At 42.4% G+C, this 14,881-nt stretch overlaps 1 protein-coding gene across 1 annotated transcript; it reads right to left on the bottom strand.

The window, feature by feature from the left end:
- Nucleotides 1-1,296: 1,296 nt before the first annotated feature.
- ZFP37 (ZFP37 zinc finger protein) lies at nt 1,297-14,267 on the bottom strand. The gene is made up of 4 exons (XM_047830482.1): nt 14,064-14,267; nt 8,619-8,745; nt 8,178-8,312; nt 1,297-3,023 (listed from the first exon to the last, which is right to left on the bottom strand). Exons 1-4 carry the CDS (start codon nt 14,193-14,195, stop codon nt 1,483-1,485), a joined length of 1,935 nt encoding a protein of 644 aa, XP_047686438.1. The 5' UTR covers nt 14,196-14,267; the 3' UTR covers nt 1,297-1,482.
- Nucleotides 14,268-14,881: the final 614 nt, after the last annotated feature.

Here is a 14,881-nt window from a genome sequence, read left to right as displayed (position 1 = left end):
ACAATACATTTGAAACCCCAGATTGAGGTGTTTGTATATACGTGCTCTGAATATGAGACAAAACAGAGTGACTGTTCAGAAAAGCACTTTCATTCACCTAAAATCAAAATTTATCTTCAGTCGTTTTAAAAAATGGCATATAGAAGAAACACAGTACAGAATTATAGTTGTAATTCATTATTTTAATAAAAGGACATGTGTTTGATAGGAAAAGTCTTTGTGAATTCAATATCAAGTTTAATGCCATGTCCTCAGATTCACCACCCTTCCTAGAAACTTTTACTTTGTAAACAACACCATGGAGTGGGCTCAGTGAAAATTTTAATCAGTGTTGATGTATGCATATTAAAAGGACTTTAGTTGTGAAAATAATACATTTACATTGTTCAAAAATTCGTATACAGGATATAATAAAAAGGAGGTCTCCCTCCAGTCCCAGCTCCCACTCCTGTGCTCCTGTGCTCATAGAAACCACCATAAGGTTTCTTATATATTTTTTCAAACCAAGTCTATTTACATACAAATATACATATACATATATACACACATACATATATACACACACAGAGACAGGCAAATGCACACCCTTTTGTACAAAAGTGGGAACATACTATACACACAGTTCAGCAATCTGCTTTTTTCACTTAACGATGTATCTTGGACATCATTCCCCACCAGCACCTGTGCATCCTCAGCTGCTTTCATTTTTTCTCTTAATTTTCTGTTAATATTTTTTACACAAATAACCTTTAGGAAGTTTGCAGCTGATGCAGAAGCTAACAAAGACATTAAGAAAGAGAGAGGTAATAATATCAAAGATCAGGCTCATACCAGTGGCCACATACATTTATACATGGAAATTAACAGATATGCAAATTCAATTCTCATATGCGGTGCTTAAGTACACAAAACTCAAGCAACTCAGGAATTGAGCATATGTAATTTGCTTCTCTACTGCTCTGATTTTTCAGCTTATTAACATTTTTAAAAGCTTTATATTTTGGTCTGAACACATAAATAATTAATAATTGAGTACTTTTAAAACAGTATTTTCGGGGCGCCTGGGTGGCGCAGTCGGTTAAGCGTCTGACTTCAGCCAGGTCACGATCTCGCGGTCCGTGAGTTCGAGCCCCGCATCAGGCTCTGGGCTGATGGCTCGGAGCCTGGAGCCTGTTTCTGATTCTGTGTCTCCCTCTCTCTCTGCCCCTCCCCCGTTCATGCTCTGTCTCTCTCTGTCCCAAAAATAAATAAACGTTGAAAAAAAAAAATTTAAAAAAAAAAAAAAAAAAACAGTATTTTCTATAAAAGGTTGGTATCAAGTTTAAACTCTCCATCCATTGCTTCCCTGTAAGATTCATTTTCAAATTCCCTCGTATGTAACGAGGTGTGACTTCTTATTAAAGGCTTTCTAACATCCTTAAAATTCAGACTTCTTCTAAGGTTAAATAAAACCTCTAGTTAAAAGGTTTTCCCACATTAATTTCACTGAGATTTTTCTTCTGAATGAGTTTTCACATGTTTGGTAAGGGATGCATTTTGTTTGAAAGCTTTCCCACATTCATTACATTCATAGGGTTTCTCTCCAGTGTGGGATCTCTGATGTATAACAAGTTGTGACTTTACATTGAAAGCTTTTCCACATTCATTACACTCAAAAGGTTTCTCCCCAGTATGAGTCCTCTGATGTACAATGAGATGTGACTTTTGGCTAAAAGCTTTCCCACATTCATTACATTCATAGGGTTTTTCCCCAGTATGAACTCTCTGATGTTGAGTAAGACCTTCAATTTGTTTGAAGGCCTTTCCACATTGGTTACATTCAAAAGGACTTTCACCTGTATGAGTTCTCGTGTGGTAAGTAAGAGATGAGCTATGCCCAAATGCTTTTCCACATTCATTACATTTGTAGGGTTTCTCCTTAGTATGAGTTCTTTGATGTATAATGAGGTGTGACTTCTTGCTGAAAGCTTTCCCACATTCATTACATTCAAAGGGCTTCTCACCTGTATGAATTCTCATATGTTTAGTAAGGGACGAGCTATACTTAAAAGCCTTTCCACATTCATGACATTCATATGGTATTTCACCTGTATGAGTCCTCACATGTTCTGTAAGAGATGAGTTATACCTAAAGGATTTTCCACATTCCTTACATTCATAGGGCTTCTCACCTGTATGAGATCTTACATGTTGAATAAGGTTTGAGCTGTGTCTAAAGGTTTTCCCACACTCAGTACATTTATAGGGCTTTTCCCCAGTATGAACTCTCAGATGGTCAGTGAGGGCATGTTTATGACTGTGGGCTTTGCCACACTGAGTACACTCATATGGCTTTTCTCCAGTGTGAGTTCTCTGATGCACAACGAGGTGTGACTTTTGGCTAAAGGCTATCCCACATTCATCGCATTCATATGGTTTCTCCCCAGTATGAATTCTCTGATGGTCAGTGAGTCCTTGCTTGTGACTGAGAACCTTTCCACATTGATTACATTCATAGGGTTTGGCTTTAGCTTGAGTTTTGTCACACTTAGTAGATGAGCTACGGCTGGATGATTTCTCATGTTTCTTTCCAGTTTGAATTTTGTCGCATTTAGTACGGGATGAGCTATGATGAGATAATTTCTCATGTTTCTTGCCAGTTTGAGTTTTGTCATGCTTATTAGATAAGCTATGGTTGGATAATTTCTGTTTCTTTCCAGTTTGATTTTTGTTTTTCTTTGTATCAGGTAAGCTATGGCTGAAAGATTTCTTGTGCTCTTTAGTTACATTAGGTTTCTTTTTTGCATAGTTTCTTATATGACCAAGTAAGTCTAAATTCTGTTTCAAACTCTTTCCATGTGAATCAAATTTAAGCTTTCTTTTTGAAGGAACATGTTTTGTACTCACATTTATTTCCCCCAATGAGCTACATTCGTGGCCTTTCTTCTTAGTCAGACTTTTTTTCTTGAATGCAACTTCCCTAAGGAGTTTGTTTTGAGATTCCTGGTGATTCGCTAGCTGGTCGTTATCTTGCTGGACTTCTTCTAAAATGGAATTCAATGAGACATTCTTATGAATCTTTTCACTCTCATATTTTGAACTACAACTTGTAAAACAAATGCCCTATTGTGGGGCTGAATCTTTATTCAAGCTTCACATCCCAAGGTGAATGAAATATCAAGTGTAAATGTCCCTAAGCTTTTGGACTTGAGGGGAAAGTGCTGTAGACAGCACTTCCAAGTGCTTATCCAAGAAAAGATAATTGACAATAGTAATTAGAAAAAATTTTGCCTGTTTACAAATATAACCTTGTAACCTGGGATAAATGATAAGATAAACTGAAGGAGCAGTGACTGGGTAATAGATGAAGTTAAAAGAGCTTGTGATTGTAGTTGGTATTTTTTGAGGTTTCTCCACAGCCCAAGCTTCCCAGCTTTGATAACTGCCAATTCATTCACAGTATTTGGCTCCCACAGCCTGTACTACATTAATTCAGCTCTCTATGGTCACAATTGGAGACACATCTGGCTCAAGCCAAAGTGTCCAATATGAGTCTTCCTCCTAAATATTTAGACTCTAGTTTGTCTCCATTGGGTTTTTACAATGATATAAAACGAGTAATAGTAAAGTCATATCTTCCCTGTGTAAACAGAAAGTTCATCAGTATGAAGAATGAAGCATACATCCACAAAGAAGCAGAGATGTGAGATCACATGTTCTCAAAGAGACCATTTATCTAATCCCAATTCTGGATGGCTTTCCAGTTCCTAGTTCTAATCCCTGGTAGGGTCAGGCTGACATATCCACCTTTAGGTTATAAGAGATAAACCTAAGTCCTTATAGTAAATTCCTCGATTTACTTAGACTAGCCTGAGTATATTTTTGTTACTGCCCTCCAAAGAGCCAAAATAGAGAAAATAAGGGAAGTCTACCAAGAAATACTAAACAGCTTATAGGTGACTAAGGGAATAAGCAGGAAAGGGTGTTCCAGTGCTACCACCTACGATCAATATAATAATGACATTCCTGTACTAAAACAAACAAACAAGCAAAAAACCCCCGAAAAACTAAAAAACCAACCAAACAAAAAACCCTACAGTTTCTGAGTCCCCTGATGCTTTTACCATGATAAAATTCATAGAAATGAGACTTCTCATAGAAATGAGATTTACACCATTTAGAGTTACAATGTACACATGTATCTGTTTTCCAACAGTTTGCTATGGAGCATACCTTTGTTTCTGTCAGGTCACTCTACTAATTACTAATCATAAATTTTAAGCTTATTCCCAGCTTTAAGTGATTGCTCACGTCCTTCCTTCCACACGTTATACAATTACACATTTTAAGATACCTTCCCGGTGTGTGTTTTCCTTCTCTGAGTCCACCACCCACACTGACACATGGAGGCAATTATGTTTGTACCATTATGATCCAAACTCTGGTTGAAAACAATTGATTGAACAGTGGTAAACATAGGGCCCAAACTAGACCAATACTATTCTTTCTCCTAAGAATTTAGAATTGAAATTCAAAGACCTCTTTTAGCTAGGTATGGATACAACATGTGTAAAAATCCAAAAACTTAAGAGTTGGGACTACCATTTTGAGGCAGCTTTCTTCACTTATGTGTGTGGAAAAGCAGAAAAAGCTTTAGGATGGGAATTAAACAGACTCAAAGAGAGAAACAGATGTAAGAGTCTCAAAGAATATAAGAAACTGAACAGCTGCCTTGGTCATAAAGGAACAACACATGGATAAAGTGAAAACTGGGATCAAACAGAAAAGAGTTTTAGTATTTGGATATAAGCCAGGAAACACCATTACGTTCATGGAGGACTTTGAAGAGATTAGTTCCCATGGGGTAAAAAAATCAATCTTTGTAGGTATAGATATAGCGGTATAGATATAACAGGGAGAGGTAGAGTTGCCAGGTGCTTCTTCCTTTAGGAAACTTTAAGTGGTACAAACATTTTGGGGGAAAGGGTAGAACAAGAGCAAGACAAAGGTGGCCTCTTCCAATGTCCAAGGATTCTGGAGAGGATAGAGGCAAATCTTCTGGGAAGAAAGGGATCAAAACTCAAACCTTTCCCCTTGAGGTGTAACATTATAAGAACCTCTTATAATGATGAAGATTGGCCAGCAGGAAAAAATATAAAGCACTACGAGAGAAATTTACCATGAGGGGAAAAGATAGAATCTGAACTAGTGAAATGTTATAATAATAGGGTAATAATGAAGAGAGTTGAGTCTGACAGAGCATGTGATTACATCTGTGAGCTTATCCTGGGGCGCCTGGGTGGTTCAGTCGGTTAAGCGTCCAACTTCGGCTCAGGTCATAAACTTGCGGTCTGTTGAGTTTAAGCCCCGCATCAGGCTCTGTGGTGACAGCTCAGAGCCTGGAGCCTGCTTCCAATTCTGTCTCTCTCTCTCTCTCTCTCTCAAAAATAAATAAACATTAAAAAGAAAAAAGACTGTAAGCTTATCCTGAATCAGAGAGTAACTAACACCTGAATGTTAAGCTAAAATGACTGACGTATATAGCTCAATAGACTCAGCAAATCATTGGAAGGAATAGAATAGTCTTTCCTTGAAGCAATTCCAAGTACTATATAGGAAACTGAACTGAGAAGAAAGTCACTGTAGCAATGACAAAGATGTATTAAATGATTCAGTATTATTTTTTAGTTGCAACACCAAGTAACGATGAGAAAAGTAAACACAGCCAAAATTGGAGCCACTAATGGATGGATCGAAAACTCCATGAGGTCCCTTCATTCGCCATTTGAAGGGCTAGTCCTTCTGGTTTCAAGAATTCATGGAGAGCTGGAAAATTCAGAGGACACTTAAAAATATACGGTAAACATTCTGCTAAGTTGGGGACTATAGTGATGTAAATAATAAGTGAATATTTTAATATTTGGTGGCAACACCTAAGATGAATTACTTAAAAAATGGATTCAACAAATCAGCCTAAGAATTAGAACAATTTAGGTATGAGACAATGTAAAGCTAATTTGGGTGATGTCCGTGAGAAGTGAAGAAAGCAAACAAACAAATCAGGAACTGAGGAGAGGATAGAAAAAGAGAAGGCAGACAGCAAAGATGCACCAGAACTCCATGGTAGACAGGCCTTAAATCAAAGTAGACCCGGGGCACCTGGGTGGCTCAGTAGGTTAAGGGTCCGACTTCCACTCAGGTCATGTTCTTGCAGTTCGTGAGTTCGAACCCCACGTCAGGCTCTGTGCTGACAGCTCAGAGCCTGGAGCCTGTTTCAGATTCTGTGGCTCCCTCTCTGCCTGTCCCTTCCCCCCTCCCCTCTCTCAAAAATAAAATAAACGTTAAAAAAATTTTCAAAGTAGACCCTGATAAAAATATGGAAGGTGAAAGGAAGCTCTAATTTAGAAAGAAATATAAAGCTTTCCATTTCTGACACTCTGAGAATGAGCTTTCCTGTAAAGTAGGTAAAAATATGAGTACAACACAAAGAAACTGGAGATTTATCTGGACAAGATAAATTTTTCTTGAAAGTCACCCATGTAGAATAAGTAGCTTGTATTTGCACAAATGATTCTTTTGAGGAAAATACAATAGAAAAAAAAAAAAAAGAACAGAGACCAGAAGACAAAACCTTAGGGATACTTCAGCAAGTGGAAAGAAGAGAATCTGGTGAAATAAATGTAAAGAAGCACTTAGAAGATCAGATTTAAGTGGTATATAATTTAAGCTAAGTAGGCAAGAATTTCATGCTGATCGAAACTATTAAAATATGCGCTGGAAGGTAAGCAGGGGTTACTTTAAAGCCAGAAATTTACATAGAGACACAAAATCTGTAGGATTTGACTGTAGAGGTTAAGGAGCAAATGGAAATGACGATTCATTATAGACCACAGGTCTGGAGCATTTTCACAGTGAAAGAAGGGAAGTGGAAAGTAATTAAAGGCAGGGAGCATCATGCCAAGAGATTTGGAAAGAGGACGGACCCAAGAAGGTTTGAACACATAAGGAGAGAAATATATCATGGAGTCCCAGAATTTGACTGGATGAAGGAAAATATACTGAAGATATTAGTAAAAAAGGAGATAATAAAAAACAGCACTGCTTTAAACAAGGTAAGCAGTGATGGGACTTTGAGAACAGCTAAGAGGAGTCACTGCTCCTCCTGGAAGCTGAGCAATGGAGAGCATAAATGAGGAAAGATGACTGACTATATATGGAAAGGTCAGTTAGGCATCTGAGGGGCTGGTATCAAAGGTTCAGAACTCTAGCTGTCACCTTTTTCCTACCACAATATGAATGGTGTGGCATATTGTATTACTGTTCCCTGTGGAAAGATTGTACCTCCCAGGCCCCTGCATGCCACTTGAATCCTCCCTGGAGAAGGGCTGTCCATTCCTACCCTGCTGAGCTTAGGAGTGGCCAGGTGATCTGCTCTAACCAATTAGCCAATAAAATGTGAGCAGAAAGAGACATCTACCACTTCCATTCAGTAGTTTTAAGTCAACAAGTGGTTCTACTCATTCTTCTTTCCTTGTGACATGAGAGCAGGACTTGCCAAATAGGGGCTGCTCTTTCGATGTAGGTCCAAAGGATAATGTGGAATAGGGCTACAGCATGAGCAAGAAACAAATCTTTCTTGTTGGAAGCCACTGAGATTTGGGGGTCATTCCTTAATGGAGCATAACTTAGCCTAGGCTAACTGATGCAAGTGGTATAAGCAAACCCCCATACGTGAACACAGGCTTACAACTACTGTGAACCTCATATGAGAACCTCACACGTAGACAGGTTCACAGACAGAAGAGATATTAGAATCTCCAAGGTTAGAGAATCTTTGTAGTTTGAACTCCTCCTCCCCCAGGAGAGGATATTTTTCAACTGCTACTCCTGGTTAAGAAAGAAAGGTCTCAAATATTTAAGATTTTAGAAATAAATTATTCACTGGGTTGACTGGGTGGCTCAGTCGGTTAAGCGTCCGACTTTGACTCAGGTCATGATCTCACGGTTCATGAGCTCCGCATCAGGCCCTCTGCCGTCAGAGCGGAGCCTGCTTCGGATCCTCTGTCTCCCTCTCTCTCTGCCCCTCCCCTGCTCATGCTCACTCCCTCTCAAAAATAAACATTAATAAATAAATAAATAAATAAATAAATAAATCATTGAAGAATTGCAAAGTTACCACCAAAAAACTAGGAACTTACTTCCATTGGTTCCTATTTGCTTGGGTCTTGCTATTTCACTGGGACCACCTTGTCTAGGTTTTTTGCCCTTCCCCAACCACGGCTCTTCTCCTTTTTCCAACTTGGAGATCATGTTTGGTTTGGGAGCTTGATAACCTGCTCACGAGAAATGGTACAAATTGAGTGTTAGGAAAACAAACATCCCAGAAATCAAACACTAATATTTGGACTTCAGAGCCTTGAAAGAATTAAGAATATACGGCTTCTGAAATTTCACAATGGCTGCCCATGTACCCTATCCAAGGAGGCCTTCCATTTTGGAGACTGGGGCACAGTATCTTGAGTTGTACCCAAAAGGGATCACAACTCTGATTCATAACAACCATGGCCAAATTTATCAAGAACTTCAGAGAGAAGGTATCACCATGCACACATTTTGAATTATGAAAGAACTGTCCTTACCCATTGAGGCAAGGTTGCTGTAGTTCTCCAGCATCACATCCTTATACAGGTTCCTCTGGGCAGGATCTAGTTGCTCCCATTCCTTCTGGGTAAAAGCCATAGTCACATCTTTGAATGTTACTGATCCCTGTAATAGCAATACTTCTATTCAGTCTAATGTTATTCACATTAGTGAGTGATTTGGACAAGATAATAATGATTTGTTCTTAGCTCAACCATTCAATTTGATCATGATGTTATAGTGGATACTAATTCTTTACTCAATTATGCATTTTTTGAGAGGCAAAAATCATATTAAGAAATGTCCCTATTATGGACTGAATGTTTGAGTATCCCCAAAATTCATACGCTGAAACCCTCCCTTCCAATGTGACGGTATTAGGAGATAGGGCCTGCAGGAAGTAATTAGAATGGGATGAGTTCATGAGGGTAGAGTCTCCATGAATAGGATTAATGCCCATATAAGAGTCACAAGACAGCTTGCTTCCTCTCTCTGCTCCTTCTGCCAAGTGAGGGTACAAGAAGTCTGCAACCTGGCAGTTGGTCTCACCAGATCCCAACCAGGCTCACACCCTATCTTGGACTTCTCACCTCCAGAACTGACAGCAGTAAATTTCTGCTGTTTATAAGCTACCCAGTTGATGGTACTTCATTGTAGCAGCCCAAACTGACTAAAACAGTCCCACTTGTGAATTTGTTTATTCAAGAGGATAAAGAGTGAAAAAAGTCATACAATTATCAGAGAGAAAGACAATTACCAAAACAAACAGAATCAGTCTTTACCTTTTCTTCTATAACAAAAAACAGTGGAATAGTGTTTATGAGGTAGAAGAATTGAGATCCTTGATTTTTAGAACCAGCCAAAAAATCACCTATATTTGGAAGCAAAAGTAATGTATTTTAGGCATGTAAGGATGCAGAAAATATAATACGTATATATTTTAGAAATAAAGAAAAGGAGAGGGACAGGGAAGGAGGAGGAGGAGAAGAAAAGGAGTGATTTTTAAAAGAAGGAAAAGTGAATCAGAATAAAGATTTCAAGATTGGGAAGGACATAATGTACAAGAAAGAGCTGTGAATAATAAAACCAGTCAAATGTCTAGGTACATCCAAGTAACTTGATAATCTTCTTGTACAACTGTTACAAAAGTCATTAAAATCAAGAGTCGTGACTTAGGGGCACCTGGGTGGCTCAGTCGGTTAAGTGTCTGACTTTGGCTCAGGTCATGATCTCGCCGTCCATGAGTTCAAGCCCCGCATCAGGCTCTGTGCTGACAGCTCGGAGCTTGGAGCCTGCTTAGGATTCTGTGTCTCCCTCTCTCTCTGCCCCTCCCCCACTCATGCTCTGTCTCTCAAAAATAAATAAACGTTAAAAAACTAAAAAAAAAAAGAAGAGGTGTGACTTAAGAAAAATAAACAGGACTATAACTGGTAGGGGTGGGGGGTGGGGAGAAATTAAAGCATGTTTAAGATCTCTTATTAGGCAGGTGAGAGGAGGAGACACAGCTACTGGAGAAGTTTGCCACTAACGAATACACGCTTGAACAGATTTGTTTCACATTGAAAAATAACTCCTTACCTCCATAGACTACCAATCAATTAGCTGTGTATGTCACCAATCTCTGACCTGACAAACCTCCAGTCATGGACATCTAAGAAGTCCCATCATTGACTGTCAGTGGCCTCTCAATCACTGATAGACTGATCCCAACAAAGTCCCCTATCAGTAACAGCAACAAATCTCCTCAGTCGCCCCCACACACTCCAATCACAAAATCCCACAGGTCTCTCAACTATGGACACCTAAAGAACACATCAGTCTCTTCTCTGATGCAACCCCAAATCCCGACTCTACCAGTCCCCAATCACTGACGCCAACAGACCTCCACCAACAGTGGCGTTTACAGAAACCCGAATCAGTACCAGCCTACTTCACTATACCTTCAATCTCTTTAGTCATTCCCTTCACCCGCTTGCTTTGCCTGAAATCTACCTTCTCCTGAGGATCCTGCTCCCTTACAAGGCTCCCTGCTGGAGGTTATTTGGTTTGGCCCAACCATGACTCGTGTACCTCACGGCCTGAAAAGGAGGTCAACGAAAACTTTCAACTATTCTTCATTCATCCTTCAAAATCCCTATCATGTTTAGAGTATCACCAGACTTCAACCCATTAACCCTCCATTTCAACGATTAACTAGAAGAACTCACAGCCTTGCCATATAGTTGTACTCGGAGCTACGATGTAGTACAGCTAAGGAAAAGGTGCATGGGGTGAAGTCTAGAGGAAGCCAGGCACAAGTATCCAAGAGTCCTCTTCCAGTGGAGTCACACGGGACACACGTGATTCCTCCAGAAATAAATCGTGAGAACACGTGTGAAATGGTGTTTCCCAAGGAAGCACGTAGAGTCTCAGTGGCGCTCACGGGCACCCTCTGCCTGGCACACACAAAAGTCCCGGATCCCCAGAAGGAAATCAGGAGTTCAGCATAAACCGCATTGTTTACATCGTTTAGTTTATTAAATGTTTTATTTATTTTTGAGACAGAAAGAGACAGTGGGCGGGAGGAGGGGAGGGGCAGAGAGAAACACACACACAGAATCTGAAGCAGGCTCCAGGCTCAGAGCTGTCAGCACAGAGCCCGACGCGGGGCTCAAACTCATGGATTGTGAGATCATGACCTGAGCCGAAGTCGGACGCTTAACCGATGGAGCCACCCAGGCGCCCCTACATAGTTTAGTTCAGGCACGGGGAGCCACTTTTATCATTTCTGGGAATGGTGCAAAACCTCCTGCAGTCTAAGTTCTCAGATGTCAGCCAAAGGTCAACCTTGCAAGCAGGCTTTTCTAAGGACAGCTGTTAGGGGCCACTTTGGTCAACTCTTCCACACAGTAATTCTGCCTCATTCACTGCAAACCTGAACACCAGCCTCCTCTTCCCTACAGCTCCTCCACTAACTGCATCAATGCAGAAGAGCCCTTCCACACTCTGGCCTTTCTCTTTCCTGACTCCAACAATCTTTTCTTCTACCCAAACTCAGCCACTGATTCATCGCCCAGGCATTCTTTAGACCCTTGCCACATACATTACAGCACCTCTAAAATCTCTACTTAAAACACTGTCCTGCCAGCTTACTTCTTCTAGTACCTTCCACGTCAATATTTCTCCAAATACATTCGGCCCTCATACCCATCGATCCTAACCATTTTTTCACAATCTTCCATTGCCACGCAGCCTTACTTTTCACCTGTCCTGTTTAGATTTAGTTCTAACACCTTACACACTCCACGGAAAACAGCTTTCACTTCCTTACCCCTCTTCTTCTCCACTGTACTTCCCTAGCAAAGCCTCAAACTTAAGCCCAACTTAATCTCTGCCTGCAACCTTGCAGTTAAACATTCCAAAAGAAAAAAGCCAAACAACTGTGCTGACTGGACTCACTTCAAATTGATGACACATATCTCAAATGGGCACCCAATACTGAGAGCTTCCTGTTCCTCTTTCCAAGATGATTATTCCAAACATTCTCCTCTTTCTCTCTGAAATCTGCAGCACCTACTCCTTTCCCACTGTCAGCTGATGAATTTGCCTTACACTTTCAAAGACAAAATAAATGTACGTGAACAAGAACTACCTTGCCTTGTTACCACCAATTCCACCAATCTGTTTCCAAACCCGTACCATCTGTCTCCTTTCTGTTGAAATGGAAGACGTCTGTCACTGAAGGCCAGTTTCTCCACTTATGCTTTGGATCCTATCCTCAACTGCTTTCTTGAGGATTTCACCCCCTGCAATTAACCTCTCTCTTTTGTGCCACCTATTTTTCCCTTTCTACTGAATCGTTCCTATTGACATACAAAGTTGCCTTAATATCATTCATCCAATGAAAACTGTCTCTTAATCACATGTCCCATCCAATGCCAATGTATTTGCTCCTTTTACCAGCAAAACTCCTGGCGTTGTCTATACTCTGTCTCTATTTCATCACCTCCGTTCTTTCGACTCATTCCAACAGGATTTTACCCTCATTGCTCCACGAAACAAACTCTTCTTAATCAAAATAACCATTGAGCTACATCTTGCCAAAGTCAAATTCTCTGCAGTGATAAGTCTGGGACTCACAAGAGCTTATGACACAACTGACTCGCATGGTCTTGAAAAGCTTTCTTCTTTAAGCTTCTTTGACACCACATTTACAATTTTCATCATATCTCAGTGGCTACTCCTCACTCTCCCTCTTTTTCTGTTCTTTTCCAAACCTCTAAATGTAGGAGTGACCCAGAGCTCTGTCCTTGGTCCCTCTTTTCTTCTCTATCTGCGTCCTCTCTGCAGGTGACCTCATCCAATCTTATGGCTTCAAGCACCATCTTTATGCTTGATGTCTTTCATTATGAATTCTCCAGCTCCCACCTCTCCGAATTCTAGATTCATGCATCTAATGACTATTCAACATCTCTACTTGGGCATGTAATGGGCGTCTTGATGTGGCCAAAGCAGAACCACTGTCATCCACTTCTGGCTCCCATTTATATCCACCAAATCTGGTCGTCTTCAACACAACCCTTTCGCAGAAAAAGGAAGCACCCTTTATCCGGTTCCTCAAGCCAAAAGTCTAGATGTAAAATCTTGATTCTTCTCTTCCCCCATGTTTCCTATCAGCTCATCCGGAAGTCCTACTGGCTCATCTCTAGATGTATTCTGAATCTGATTTTTCATTCCCTTGCTGCGACCCTATTCTTTTTTCAACGTTTTATTTATTTTGGGGACAGAGAGAGACAGAGCACGAACGGGGGAGGGGCAGAGAGAGAGGGAGACACAGAATCGGAAACAGGCTCCAGGCTCTGAGCCATCAGCCCAGAGCCCGACGCGGGGCTCGAACTCACGGACCGCGAGATCGTGACCTGGCTGAAGTCGGACGCTTAACCGACTGCGCCACCCAGGCGCCCCGCTGCGACCCTATTCTAAACCATCATCATCGCTTCCCTTTCACTATTCAATAAACTGCTAAAGGACCTCTGCACACAGACAGGGACAGTCTGGTCTCCAACTACCAACTACCGTAATAGACTCCCATGGACCACACATTGCCACACACCTCCCCAATCTCTGACACACCACGAAGCCATTTCTGATCCCCACAGCCTTCCAAACCATGGCCTTTCGGGCCACCCCACCCCCACCCCGCCCCCCGCCATCACTGTCATCGCAGATACCTCGAAACACGGATTTCCTTAAACTGTGGCACCCACGGACCGCGCAGGCCCCCCATCACTGCCCCACGGATTCCCCCAGCACGCTGACCACCCCTCCCCCCGCCAGAAGACCCTCCAGCCTCGCCTCCAATTCCCAAATCGCTCCTCTCAGAGACGGCGGCCACCCTCCAATCACGGACCCCCAACTAGCCCACCGCGGACCGCCCGGCCGCCCCGCCCCGCCGTCGCGCTCACCGCGGCGCTGCCCCCCGGCTCCGACACGGCCATGTCCGCGGCACACCCGGCCCCTTCGGCCGTTCCCGCACCCCTCCTCCGGCCCACGCTCTCCTGCTTTGTGAGGATCGGGTCGCAGGCGGAGGCCGACATGGCGGCTGCTCGAAGCGCGGCCTTAGCGAGCCCGGCGCCTGCGATGGCGGCGCCCCTGGGTATCGCGGGAGGGCGCGGCCATCTTGACCGAGGCTCCGCCGTACAGCGGGGGCTTCGCGCTCCCGGCGCGCGCGCGGGTGGGTGGCCCCGGGACGCCGCGGAGGGTCGCGAGAGCTGAGCTGCGAGGGGGCAGGAAGCGTGCTCAGGTACCCCCTGCACGGTGCCTCGCGGCGCTCGACACCCCAGCCCCGGCATCCGGAGGCTCGGCCACGCAAATGCAGAATTCGGAGTCGCCTTTCTGAATCCGTCACTGCAGCCGGTTGCCGGGAACCCCGCAATCACGAGGCCCAGCGCGGGATCCAGACAGCCGGGATAGTAAGAGAGATTGAGGAGGAAGGAGAAAAGGCCCGATCGCTCAGACACCATTGTTTCATAGGGAGAGAGCACTAATCGTCCAAATACACGTCTTTACCTTTACGGTATAAGAACAATGAGGGGAAAAAATGAAGCAGCAGGTTCAATGGACACATCACTCCTCAGTGAGGTCAGCTGAAGCCAAATAATCAAGCAATTGGAGCAGAGATAATTTCTCAATGAGCTATTTGGTGTACCGACGCCGTTCATTTAACAATTATGTGTTGAGCTTTTACTTTGTGCCGGCTAAGTTGCTGTGCTATGCTAGGTAA

Source organism: Prionailurus viverrinus, chromosome D4 (genome assembly GCF_022837055.1).
Source record: "Prionailurus viverrinus isolate Anna chromosome D4, UM_Priviv_1.0, whole genome shotgun sequence".
NCBI lineage: Eukaryota > Metazoa > Chordata > Mammalia > Carnivora > Felidae > Prionailurus > Prionailurus viverrinus.
The sequence above is the reverse complement of the archived record's forward strand: the minus strand, read 5'-3'. Positions and strand labels throughout refer to the sequence as shown.